This window comes from Lutra lutra, chromosome 16 (assembly GCF_902655055.1).
Source record: "Lutra lutra chromosome 16, mLutLut1.2, whole genome shotgun sequence".
Lineage (NCBI taxonomy): Eukaryota > Metazoa > Chordata > Mammalia > Carnivora > Mustelidae > Lutra > Lutra lutra.
The window spans coordinates 36,310,044-36,324,379 of record NC_062293.1 but is presented as its reverse complement, the minus strand read 5'-3'; the positions used below and the strand labels follow the sequence as shown (position 1 = coordinate 36,324,379).

The 14,336-nt window shown below is 39.9% G+C and overlaps 1 protein-coding gene across 4 annotated transcripts in view; it reads right to left on the bottom strand.

Moving 5' to 3' along the window:
• GGNBP2 (gametogenetin binding protein 2) overlaps positions 1 to 8,667 on the bottom strand; it is a 32,179-nt gene extending 23,512 nt beyond the window's left edge. For 2 of the 4 annotated variants that reach the window (XM_047706740.1, XM_047706741.1), the window contains exons 1-3: positions 8,521 to 8,667; positions 7,815 to 8,010; positions 784 to 864 (exon numbers count right to left, since the gene is read on the bottom strand). In XM_047706740.1, coding sequence (XP_047562696.1) covers positions 784 to 864; positions 7,815 to 7,907 — 174 coding nt within the window. In that variant the 5' untranslated portion in view covers positions 7,908 to 8,010; positions 8,521 to 8,667. The remainder of the gene's footprint in view (positions 1 to 783; positions 865 to 7,814; positions 8,011 to 8,520) is intronic. The other 2 variants (XM_047706742.1, XM_047706743.1) reach the window with 2 other exon arrangements.
• Between the last annotated feature and the right edge of the window lie 5,669 nt (positions 8,668 to 14,336).

Here is a 14,336-nt window from a genome sequence, read left to right as displayed (position 1 = left end):
GATACTCCTAAGAATTTCCTCATATTTACCATTAATCTTTCATTCAAAGTTTTCTCCAAAAGTAGAAATAGAATTTTGAAGTACAGCAACAATTTACCTTCCATTATCTTGATTATGGGTTTTATAAGGTATCATACTGTTTAAAAATTAAATACAAATCATGAAGTTCACAGTACCAGGATTTTTTTTTTTTTTTTAAACTTGAACAAAACAACCACTACAGAAGAAAACCAACAAGTTCTCAATGAAAAGTTGTATACCCTATCTTTCAAAAACAGGGAAAGATGGCTTGGTGAAAGTAAAGCCATAGGGACATGTACAACACAACACCACCAAATTTCTTTCATATAACAAGTACATAAATATAGTAACAAGTACAAAAATATGTAGCAATACTAAAAGAAAGCAATTTCAGTGCAATCTTTTTTTTTTTTTTAAAGTTTTTACTTATTGATTTGACAGAGAGAGATCACAAGTAGACAGAGAGGCAGGCAGAGAGAGAGAGAGGGAAGCAGGCTCCCTGCCGAGCAGAGAGCCCGATGCGGGACTCGATCCCAGGACCCTGAGATCATGACCTGAGCCGAAGGCAGCGGCTTAACCCACTGAGCCACCCAGGCGCCCCAATTTCAGTGCAATCTTAAGAGATTAAGATCTCTTAAGAGAGCCCCAGATAAAATGATATTAATACTTAAAGCTAAAATTTTGAAATGACTCTTCAAAACACACACACACACACACACACACACACACACCATTTAAAACATTAACTTTAAAAAATATTACCTGAATAAACTGCTTTAGTTGTGCACCATTATTCTGATGCCCATCGAGATTTAAAACATTGTCAGGGAATTCCATCACCATCTTAATATGCAAAAGAATGAAAATCAATTACTGTATCTTCTTTGAACACGTGCTACAAACTATTTTATACACTCCGAGGACAGAAATAGATCCCTAAAGCAGGATTAGTACATCCCAGTCCTGCCCCCTGCCAAAAGAAGCTAAGACAATCACCACCACCACCACCACCACCACCCACAAGTTTCTAAAGCCAGGAATGGTATAGTCATTAGAAGCAAGGACACTGAAGTCAGACAAACAAGAGTTCAAATCCCAGCTCCTCCACTTACAAGTATGTCATAAATCTGGTCAAGTTACTTAACCTGTTTGATTTTCAGCTTCCTCATTTGTAAAATGAGATTAAGTAATAATGTTTAATATCTCTCACAAAGTAGACTGTAAAGATTAAATTACATTTAAAAGTGTTTGTTGCAGTGGCCAATAATAAGTAAAACAGCCTGTATTTTACATTAAATATACATACTTTGAGTTATTCCTCTTAATTATTATGCAAATGGCCATACACATACAGATCTCACAACATATATGAAATACTCAGAACAATACCTGGCATATATTAAATGTTTGCTCTAATCAGGAACAAAAGGATACAGAGATATTTATTCAATTATCAAAATTCCCTACCAGAGGAAGAGGGATATAAAGCTTAAGGATATTTCTGCATATAAGATAATGGAGAATCATTAATTAGCACATGTCACTGATCTGTGACACCACTCATTTTAGAAAGTACCAAAGTCACATACCACTAGGAAAAAGACTTTGTAACTGTTAGATGTCACCATATAAAAGAAATATCCCAGTTTCAGAGATGGTAAAATGTACAGGCAAAAAAAGTACGCCTTTCAAAACAATGAAATAAAGTAACACATTTATATCTTAACTAAAACATTGTTAAAGGTATTAAACATACTGTGCTAGGACAACTTCTATTTCCAGATGACAAGGACCACAAACTCCTACATACCCAAAGAGTGAAGTCATGATAAAGAGATATATTTGAGGCAAAAACAAAACACTAAAAATGCCCCAACCAGTTGAACATGATCTTAAAAAGATTCCTTCTTCAACAACCAGCACCACAAAAATCTGCTTTCTTAATAGACGTGACCATTCTTTTTCTTCCAGATTAGAAATGACAGCCCTAAAACATGCTTGTTCTAACAATACATGAAGGACTGAACAATAAAGTATAAGCAATAGATAGATCTTCTCTTGATCTGATATGGGGGGAATACAGGATATGTGAAGTAGAGACAAAGGGATACCAAGAACTCAACAATCCAGGACACCACTGTATTTCACAGAACCAAAAGCTGCATTACAAAATGATTCAAATGTTTGTATGTGGGTACTTTCTTACAGAAAAAGAAAATACATGATGTGTTAGATGTGGCCTATCTCTACAGAGTGAAAAGATAAGACTTTTTCCTTCATGTGTTCCTACCTTTCCCAAATTTATTACAATGCACATACATTGTTTATTACCAAGGAGAAAAGTTAGTGTTCCTTGCTTCCAATTCTATGTTCATTATACCAAATTCAGAGACATGCTTCCATCTCAAGAGCTTTTATTGTTCTGGAAGTTTCTTCTTCCATACACATAGAATATTATGTCCAAATCTTATAGGTTCAAGGATCAATTACCAATTTTCAGGTTTACTGACTTCTCTCTAGTCCTCCCTCTTACAGTCTTATTAGTATCTCCAAAGACTGGCAGTAGTAATAATAAAGACATTTAGTGTAACTTCATATATACTAGGTGTTGTTCTAAGCAATTTCGTTATGTTAACCACTAGTACTAAGCAAAATTGGTCACTGGTCTGCTTTAACAAGGTGTTTCTAAATGAACAAGTGAGGATGACAGAAGTAAGTGTGCAAAAAAATCTAATGATCCATACTGTCCACTGTACTTAATATTTAACAGAATCTACTCAAATTTTTTAAAAACTTAATAATCCCATTATTAGAAATCCTGGTCCATGAAAACGTATAAAACATAAAAGTAGTTAGCAATACTGTACAGTTAACCCACGTTTTTTGTCAGCACTACATGGTTTAAAATACAAAGAAACTGAACGGTCAAGTCAGAAAAAAGGTATAGGATAAACTTTTAAAGCCATGTAACTCAAGACAACACTGCAGGTCAGTCCAAATCTACCACTTAAGCAATTAACACCTTGATTTGCATTCTCACTTGTTTGATACAAATGTACACCATTTTACTACATATCAATTGCCACCATAAAAAATTTAAGATAATTACCTGTACTATTTTAAGATCAAAGCTACCAATTTAAGGAACATTCAAAGCATGCTTCTTATTTAACCAAATCAAGGTCTCTCCAGTCTGGTTTATAGGTAAAATCTTAAATTCTGACTCTGTATAAATAAAATTTTATTCTTATCAAATATGTTTTATTGTTTTAATAATTAAAGCAGAGATCAAAGAACAAATCTAACATATTGAGATCTAACGGCTGATGCTTAAAAATACAATTTAATGGATAATACCTGCTTTAGGAATCATTTTTTTTTTTAAAGATTTTATTTATTTTATTTGACAGATGGAGATCACAAGTAGGCAGAGAGGCAGGCAGAGAGAGAGAGAGAGAGAGAGGAGGAAGCAGGCTCCCTGCCGAGCAGAGAGCCCGATGCGGGGCTCGATCCCAGGACCCTGGGATCATGACCCGAGCTGAAGGCAAAGGTTTTAACCCACTGAGCCACCCAGGGACCCTAGGAATCATTTCTAAAAGGTACAACAAAGGACAGGGTTAAAAAATTTTTTAAATCCTCATTCAGATCATTTGATTTTCCCCTAACCAGCAGAGATAAATGTCAAGATTAAGTCTATTACCGTGTCTTTCCTGGGTTTCACTGGCTTGTATAATACTAAATTTTCTCTTGTACTTACTCTATAGCACCCTGGTTACAAACTCCGCACTCACACTAAATTATTCTGTTCTTGCCTTTCAAACACTGAGGACAATGGCTTTTTACCTTGGTGTTTTCTGGACAGTCACTATACGCTCTTTAACACTGAGAGAGGACAATAAGAAAAAAGGAAAAAGAGAAGGCAAAGAGGAAAGTAGAACTATTTTTTCCCATTCTTTAAAACCACTTCCTTGACTTAATCTTCAGATTCTAGGTTACCTAAAGGAAGACAGTCATGAAAAGTATTTCAGGTGTGGTTTCACAGAGGAATCATTAGTGTTCTGCTTCATGATGAGGTTGCCTTTCCCTAGCTGGCCAAAAATAGAACCAGTAATTGTCCTGCAATTACTGCTTTATAAAGTTTATTGAATCCATTACCCACTTTCACTCTTAAATATCTGTCCTGGTTTCTCCTGACCATAAATAATCTGTTTTTAGCACATTCTCACAATCTCTAACCAACAATATTAAATTTGTATTTATTAAAAATCATGGTCACTGTAGCTTTACTTTTTTACTTTATCCTCACAGCTATTTGTAACATCTATCACCTTTGGTAAAATCAATTAAATATTTAAGAGTTAAAAGAAAACATTAAGTACTAAATTTAAAAATGCTAAACACCTAATCCCCAAGTGAATATGCTACCATTTACTATCTTTTGATGTCTCCATTAAAACCCATTATCAGAGTCTCTAGTCCAGTTAGATCATTTGAATTATCAGGAGAGTAAACTGCTTCCAAGCAATATTATAGCAATGTGTATCAACTATGTATCAAGAACTTTACAAAAGGCTCTTCTCCTTTGATCCAGTAACTGTACTTCCAAAGCCTGAGGAAAAAATTTTTAATGCATAGACTTATGCATTATTTATATTCTTGTAATATTATTCATAGTCAAAAGTAGAATCACCCCTATATCCACAAAGGAATAATGATTAAATTATGGATGTCACACAACAAATTATTACATGGCCAATAAAGCTACTTAAGAATGACAAGAACAAATGTTCTCAGTATTACATTTAGTGAAAAAAAGCCAGATATAAACTGTTACAGTAGACAATACATATCAACTCTGCATCTAAGTGTCTATGAGTAGAATTACAGCAAATGCTGCTATCTCCTTAAGTTTCACTGGGAAGTAGAAGTAAGGATAATTTTTTTCTTTGTTATATCATTATTTTTCAAGATTATTTTTAAAAGGGTATAAATTTTAACTCAATTTTTAAAAAATACTACTTAAAAATTGCAATTCTCCAAAAATATCTCTAAAATAAAATCCATATTCTGCCTATTTGCTATTTTACAATTCCAGTAACACCAGAAAGCATTTTGGCCACACAGCATACCAGTTTCCTAAATATTCCACCAACTTACTTCTTTGGGATTTTCTCAAATACACCTATACTAGCTGTACTCAAGTATTCAAACCCATTTAATTACCAAATGAGTCTTAAACGTGGATTTAACATACCACATAAAAGAGGAGACTACTTCCTCCCATACAAGCTTCTCAATTTCATTTTACAAATCCAACCTAAAATCACCGGTAGAATTAAGGGTAGAGGGTTCAACTTTCTGTTACTAAAACGATACAACATTTATAATTGAACTGTGAAAGCTGTAACCAGACTTAACAAGAAGGTGCTAACAAGATTTTAAGACTACATGAAATAAAGATCACACGTTTTTTCAACGCATTACCTACCAACCCTAAGAACAAAGACCAGACCAAATGTTAACTTCAGGGATACACTGCCATCAAACCATTAGTGGACCAGTGCAGAGCATAAACTTCTGCTACAGGTATCTTCCCTCCCTCTTCCCCAACAGGTGTTTGCTCTGCATTCTTCTGAGTAGTAATTAATAAAAAGTTCTGAAAGAAAGTTGTTTCCCTAAATATAAGACACTCTTGACAAGAAATTTCACTAAGCATTCAATGACTATGCACAAGTTCCAAGACAAAGCAATAAATAGTCCCATTCATTCCTAGTGATAAAAACCCTTCTAAAGAAAAACTGCACCTTTTCCTAAATAAAATGCTATTTTGAGATATTTAAATTAAATGACCCTAGATTTTACTGGCCTTGGTCACAAGTCTATAAAAAGAAAACTCAACCACCAAGTTCAGTCCAATCCCAATTTTCTGGTGAAATAAGTACAATAATGTATCACAGTGCAAGGTTACATTTTTTTCCATGGAAAATTTTAGAAATCAGTATCGTTGTACATAGAACAGAGTATAAAAACAGCCACCGTTTTAAAGTGCTATAGGCCAGATGTGTCAATGCTGCACTCACAGGAAAGGTGGTTATGTGACCATAAGGAAGTGTCAGAAAGTGTCACTAAGTGTCTTTTAAAATGCTATAAATATGCAAATGTATTTTGATGTTCCCTATGCTTTGATATTATACGCTCATAAGTAATCTTATGTCTAAACCCATTGGTTTTTAAACTTCAAAGGCATTCTGGGACAATAATCAAAGTTGATACCAAATTATGTGCTCTAGAAAAGTGTGTAAGAGGAAGAGAAGTAACAATGAACTCATATTAGGAGTTTTCAAATGGAGAAATGCATCATTTAATTTGATCAAAGTGCTAGTTTTTCTTTTTAACTTAAACTATAACTCCATTATACTTTTAATGTAAAAAATACACAAATCATAACCAAGGCATACAAACACTTCCTAATGCATCAACACAAATTCTATTTACCTTTATGTCCGGCCAAATCATTTTTACCATGGGGAAAAAAAAAATGCACTTTCTTTCCATGAAAAAAAAGATGCTTTCACATAAAAAGTTCTGACAAATTAAGTCACCAAATGGCTCTTCTACTCCTTTTAAAAGTACTGCAGCTCAATCAAGTCTTGAGACTGGCAAACAGAAAGGCATAGAGTGGCAGCTCTACAATGACTTGCATTTTATATAAAATTTGAAAAAACTTCAATAGATATTTGCAAAAAAATATTCAAGAACAAAAGAGAACTACCTCTGAAAAGCAATAAGGCAAAGATAATATAATGAAGAGACTGAGTTACACCTATCAAAATAGCAACGTATAACCCAAAGCTTCAACATCATCAAAATGCAAATTTCAAGATATTCAGAAAAGGTTCATTTCATTTCTTAAGAAATAGTGGCAAGCAACTGCACTCATTTCCTGTTCAGATTCAATTCAAATTTCTGCCATTTCCTTTCAAAGGAAACAGTACAGCAACACAGGGCAGAGGGTCAGTAATGCTGTACTATCATCAACTCTAAAAAAGAAAACTACCCAGAAGTGGGTTTTGACACTCGAGATGAGCAATCAGCTTTTTATAATGCTCTTCATTCAATAGTTTTGCTTTATTAAAAAAAAGAAGAAGAAAACGTTACCTGCAAACTAAAAAACAACTACTGCCAAGAAAGCCCATTTTGAAGAGTCACGGCCTACCAATACAGTCATTTCAGGGAGTTTTAATGTACTAGGCAATATGACACTACTTACAATGAAACCAAATCATTTTAGTGGAATCTTTACTGTGCGAGAGCATGTCACTCCGCCCTAAGTAATTAAGCTTCTGTAGTGAGCTACAGTATTGAGAGAAAAAATATACAGGTAGCAGTGCAGCTGCGACATTTCCAGATAATTAAGCTTCCCCGAGGGTAGGTGGATTCTGTAAAGGATATAGGCCCTAAACGCCCAAGATCCTTCAACCCCACTCCGAGGCGCGTGCTTTGGCAAAAGCAGCGCCTTGTTGAGACACGGGGGAAAGGAAGAGGGTTCAAAAGGGAAGGAAAATCTGGCGAGAGGGGCTCGAAATGCTTACGGAGCGCTGGGCCAGGGGCCCGCAGAGGTTACCGTGCGACACACTGCAAAGGCGAGTTTGTGGGGCCTGCCGGAGAGAAGGCCTCGCCTAGGAGTTGCAACACACTCTTTCTCCAGTGCGCAGCGCTCGGCCTGGGGGAGGGGGAGGAGGGGAAACAGCTGCCAGGGGAGCGGCGAGCCCGGCCCGGCCCGGCCCGCTCACCGTGAGGGTGTCGTCTATGTAGAGGGGAATCTGCCTCCTCTCGAAGGGGAACTCCTCCTCCCCGTCCCTGCACACTGCCACCAGTCGCGCCATCGTCCCCGACGCTGCCGTTGCCACCGTCACCACCTCCTCCCAGCTGCCGCCGCCGCCGCTGCTGCTCCTGCCGCTGCCGCTGCCGCCTCCTCCCAGCTCCTGCCTGCAACAGCCAAACCCCGCGAGCGTAAGCACCCGCCGCCGCGCAGCACATTCGCCACGGGGGGGAGGGAGAGGAGCAGTAGGGCACGGGAGAGCGGGGCTGCGTTTCCCATCACCCGATTCCACACGCGCTCAGCCAATCAGCGCCAAGCAGCGCAGGGACCCGCCCCCTCGCGCCGCTCGCCCTCCCCAGCCCCCACCCCCGCCGGCCTCCAGTCAGGGTCCAAAGGAGAGGCGGAAGGGACCCGCTGGCCCCGGGGCTTCCCCAGCCAGTCATCGGAGTCCCAGCTCCAGGACCCCACCCACGGCCTGAGCTTCACAGCCCACCTCCTGTTTCCCGCCGCCGGGGAGCCCTCAACCCCCAGCTGACCCCTTATTCCCCTTTCTTGGCGCGCCCCGCCCAGTCAGTCCCCTGGGCTGCAGTTGCCCAGCGCGACCCCGCCCCTGGGAGGGGTCGACCCCGCCTCAGCTCTGCGGAGTCTGTGGAGGGAGGCTCAGACCCTTTCCTCACCCTTCTCGGAGGAGGCTCCTCGGTTCTGACCTTCACCGTTTTTGTGGTCGCCTCCCTGACCCCCACCTCTGCTCCCCGTTACCGGCTGACGAGGCCCGCGTCAGGGCCGGCCTGGGCGGGAGCGCGGCTCCGAATGCCGTTTCCTCTCCAGGTTCAGTCAGCCGCTCGCGCCACGGGGAGTGGGGGAGGGAGGGCGGGGGACGTGGGGAGGGTGGGGCAGGGAGGGGCCGAGAACTCCGGCGGGGCCCCGCCTCCTCTCGCGAGACTGTAGACAGCCGCTCCCAGGTCGCCTCTTTCGAAACCCTGCTGGAGGGGTGGGGGTGTTCCCTTGGGTGTCTCGAACGCGTGATCGACCCCCTGCTCTGAGTCTAGCTACCCAAATAAATCCGAAATAGGGCTACCAGGAGGAGTGAATAGGCCCGAACCTCGGTCCCTCTGCCGCGCGGGCCTGGGAACCGCTCTCCTGAGGGCGGAAAGGGTGCGGAGCCGAGCTGACTCCGGGCCCACCCGAGGGTCGAGGCCCTGGGAGGACTTCGGTAAGTGGGGAGGAGCTGAGGCGCTTTCCAGGTCAGTGGGAGCGGAAAGCGGGAGTGAGGGAAGGGGAGACGAGCGTCTGGAGGATGAGCGAGAAACTCCAGGCTTGGTTTCCACGTACTTGACGCCGCTTTCCCTGAACACCCTGATTCACCCGGAGCCTGCCGCATCACTGCTTCCTTGCCTGCGATTGCGTCAAGGTCCCGCCGAAGGAAACTACCGGAGTGCGGATGCTTTTGCGTTGTAGTTGCTACACTAGAGGCGGATGGAAGACTGTGTGAAGAGAGGCTAGTCCACGCACTGCCCAGAGAAACTTCTTGGGCCGGATTAATATTAACTTAGGGACTTGGGACACGGATTTCCTTGGGCAAAGTACTGGGACGGGCCAGAGGCCCTTGTCCCTGACCCTCTCCTGAGTCGCAGAGCCGCTGTAGAGGCAGTTCGTCTGCACTCTGCGTGCCACCGCGTACTCCTTTCCTACCTTGAAGGCTTTGGGAGGCCTGTTGTAAAGCCAAAACTGTTGTTGGGAAGTACTTTGCCTATGAAAGGCTTGATGATTTTAGGGATAAATCCATTTCCTGCTCTTACAACTAACTAATCCTGATGACAGATCTGTATATCCTGGTAGAATAGGCTAGAGCGGTGATACTGATCTGTAAAAAGAGTGTTCGTCATCACCTGAAATCTTAGACTCGCAACAACAAAAAACCCCACAGTGCATCTTTAGCCAGGTTGACTTCTGACATTGTGTTGTCACTGTTAGGTTAGGTGACATAATAAACTGGAAGAGCCATTGTTCAGTCCCAAAGGTGTGATTATCCCACAAGTACTTATTATTTGTGTCTTTTGGCTATGTTTGGAGAGCAGAACACGGGATCGTTAGCTTAGATCCAAAAGGCATGTAGGACGAGCATGCCGCGTCTGACAGGTTAGACTACATAACCAAACTTTGGGCTTTTGAGAGAATCTTGTGTTTTATGTAAAAATACTCCTCTAAGAAAAAAAGAGTACTGTGGCTTTTTAAGACCTAAAGGGCCTTTTAAAAATACTAATGTACCTACTTTATATCTTTTAAACTTCTTTTGGGTTGTGGTTGGTAAAGGACATTGAAAATGACAAGCTCAATATATAGGTGCTAATTTAAATAACTTTGGTTATTGAGTATGCACTGGGTACTAGCAAAGAACAGAGTTTTCTCCCTCGGGGATTTGAATCTTAAGTTAGAAAAGGTATGAAAAGGGCGCCTGGGTGGCTCAGTGGGTTAAGCCGCTGCCTTCGGCTCAGGTCATGATCTCAGGGTCCTGGGATCGAGTCCCACATCGGGCTCTCTGCTCAGCAAGAAGCCTGCTTCCCTCTCTCTCTCTCTCTCTCTGCCTGCCTCTCCGTCTACTTGTGATCTCTCTCTGTCAAATAAGTAAATAAAATATTTAAAAAAAGAAAAGGTATGAAAACCCATATAAAAAACATAATGGTACCACAGTAGTCTCTTTCCATCTGAGGTTACTTTCCCTGATTTGGATTTGTCTTTTATTAAGTAATCTCTACACCCCCACATGGGGTTCAAACTCACAACTCTGGGATGAAGAGTTGTATGCTCTACCAACTGAGCCTACCAGGTACCCCTGGATTTGTCTTTTAAATTCACTGAGCATGCTGCTTCGTGTCTTTGGACAACACATAGGTAATCAGTGAATACTCACTGTAAGGTTATAAAGGTGGGTAATTTGCTACGTAAGTTCCTAAGGAGGCAAGGTGATAGCCTGGGTGCTCTAAATATGATAAATATTCGAGGAGAAATACTTAGAAAATTATTTCACTGGGAAACAATTTTTAGAGGTTTTAACTATGTTATCTTAGTTTTCGAGCAGGTACTCATCTTCACTATTGGTCTAGCTTCTACTAAAACCAGGACTGCTGCAGGAATTATTTCATGACTAAGCATCTGCCTTTAGAGAGCTTAACTCTAATCGACAAAATAAGTTATTACTACATAAAAAAGCCAGCTGTTGCCTGTTTTTAAATTTTGATACAGGCATTGTGAGAGGCAATGTTGAAGGATTTGAAAGGCCAGGAGAACACAATCAACAGCAAAGGATATTTTGCTGGTACCTAGTAACACCTAGAGTGATGGAGAGATAATAAATTGTCAACAAAATACCTTTCTTTTTCTTATTAGATTCCCAGTGTGCGAGAGCCAGCCACAAGACTCAAGCATAAAAGAGATAGGACTATTTTCCAAGCAACCTACGTTTAAAAGAAATGAGTACCGATTTATGCCTTATGTTACTTCCTGTATTCATAGATTGTACACAAACTCCTAGGGAGCAAAATATGATTTTGTATAATTTATACATCATATTGGACAATAATGCTCAATAAAAATAAAATGTTGTCCTCTTCTAAACACAAGCTATTGATACATATTGGTAGATAGCTCCAGTTTTTGTAAAGTTAAAGTCGTGGGAATGAGTCACTTCCTGGAGGTCATGAGTAGGATAAAGTCATAGACCAAATTATATTCTTCCTTCTTTATCCCCTTCCCTTATCTGTCCTCAAAAACTGATAGTTGAGGGGTACCTGGCTGGCTCAGTCAGTGAAGCATGTGACTCTTGATCTCAGGATTGTGAATCTGAGCCCCACTTTGGGTGTAGAGATGGCTTAAAATTTGTTTTAAAAAATTGATAATTGAAAAAGAAATTAACCAATTATAATACCTTTTGTTGTTTTCACTATGATAACCATGTTGTTTTGTGTGATAGTAAAATCAATAGCAGAATGTTATTTTAATTACCATGGTTGTCCAAATCTAGAATCTGTGAATTTGGATTTCTTTCCCAGGAGCTGACAGTGGGAAGTTTTGTTGTGTCTGTTAAAAATAGATACATACTTTCCCCACTTAAAATTTTTCAAAGGGAGCATCTGGGTGGCTCAGTCAGTTGGGTGTCTGCCTTCAGCTTGGGTCATGGTCTCAGGTTCCTGGGATCGAGTCCCCTATCAGGCTCCCTGCTCAGTGGGGAGTCTGCTTCTCCCTCTGCCTGCTGTTCTTTCTCTTTGTCAAATAAATAAATAAAATCTTCTAAAAATTTTTTTCAAAGGGAAAAAAATTTCTTTTAAGGGAAAATAATGCCTGTAAGTTAAAATGTAAATAAGCCCCTTTGAAGGCAGGGACTTTGTCTTATTTTCTGTTGTTTCCCTAGCACCTGTACCTGGTACATTGGAGCTCAATAATCTATGTCGAATGATCTTTTCTGTAAACTAGAACCAAGTCAGAATTTTTAAACTAACTCTTCTATTTTTATGAATGCTGTTTCATTAGCTTTCTCTTACATGACTTTCATAACTGGAGGTAGAAAAACCAGAGTACACTTTGTTCCTTTATGATTCAGAATCCGTAATTGTGAGACATAAACTTGTTGAGAGAGATTTAAGATCTAGAAAAGATGAAGGAGCAGTTACCGAAAAGCAGCAGGCTAGTTAGACAACATATTCATCCAGTCATCAAATAATTTAAATTACTTTTTTTAAATGAGAGAACAGTATGTTTAGTCTCCTCGGCCCTACTTTGAATGCTTTAAACAGATAGGTTGTGGGGTATTAATCACTCTGACATAGCAAGAGAACCAATCACCTTTCCTAGTCATGCTTAATTGATAGGTTACAATCTTAATGGTTAAATTTCAAAAATCTTTTTAATTGAAAATAGAATCTGATTTTTGTTTTTATAGCTGTATAACTGCTCAACATACTAATTTCTTTAGAGAGAAAATTCCTTTCAATAATAGATTGACTCCAAATATCATTGATTATAGTTGGCAAAAATGCCACATAAATACTAAATTAGCCATCATCAATGTAACAAATTGAAGTAAGCTAATTAGTGTAATAACATGACTCTATTTAACAATTTTGAGAATAAAACAAATGTTTAATTTAGAGGCAAATGGTTAAAACTGGTTAAAACTGGTTAATTTAGAGGCAACTGGTTAAAACCACAAATCCTTAATGTTAGAGGAGGCGCTATCTACACAAGACAAATAATCCAGATTCCTTACCAAGTATAAAATTAACTTGAGCATTCTGACCCTTCACTATTTCGGCAGAGATCAGATTTTTTCTTGAAAATGGAACGCAACAGAAAGGCAGATTTTAGGGGTTTTTTGCCCATTTTTTAAATTTATTTCTTAAGTAGGCACCATGCCCAGCATGGAGCCCAACGCCAGCCCAAACTCAAAACCCTGATACCGAGATCTGAGCCGAAATCAAGAGTAGGACCCTTAACCAACTGAGCCACCTCTGCACCCCTCTTTTTTGCCCACTTTAAACAATAGACAGGGAACATTATAATTGGAAACTAAGGATTTTGTGGTTTTTAAATCTTAGATTTTGAACAGCTGGTTCAAAGGTCTGCTTAGAACTTTTAAATGACTCAAATTCCCAGTAGGATATTACATGTTAATATAGCCATCATTGTATTAAAGCAGCCTAGTACTTGACTTTCTCACAGGTTCTCTTTCCCTTTAACATGGTAGATTAAATGAGGTATGTCTGATATGGTTCCTGCCTGCCCTCTAGCTTATTACCCACCCTCTACCTTTTTCTGAGCTCCAGCCTTGAGTACCAAGATGTGCAATTTTCCCTCTCAACTCTGGACCTTTGCTGAAGGATTCATTCTACCTAGAATGTTTACCCCTTCTCTTACCACATTTTAACTCCTTATCCTATCCATCAGCTCTAGCTAAAAACAAAACAAAAACAAAAAACCATCCATGGGTGTGTGTATCTGGGTGGCTCCGTCGGTTGAGGCTCACTCTTGATCTCGGCTCAAGTCTTGATCTGAAAGTCTGAGTTTGAGCCCCATGTTGCGCTTCCCTCCCGCCGACCTGTGCTGGGTGTGGAGCCTACCTTAAAAGAAAAAAAAAATAATAATAATCATCATCATCTGAGGGGAAAACTTTGACTCTACTAGATCAGCTCTTGGTTTGACACTCTTGATAACCTGTACTTAACGACAACACAGTTTATAATGGTTGTTCGGTATCTGTTTCCCCACTGGATTACAAGCTCCAAGGTATCAGGAAACCTGCTTATTCGTAGCAGAGTTGGCTTAAAAAATTATTAGTCTCGAAGTAGAACTATTGTCTTATAATTACTAGGCATGTAAACTATATCGTACAATTCAGTCCATTCTTTGGAGCATTTGTTTTCTGACTTTATAGTATGTATTTGATGATATATCAACACCTGCTTTTTTATACTTGGGCTTTTTTAAAAGGTTAAATTGA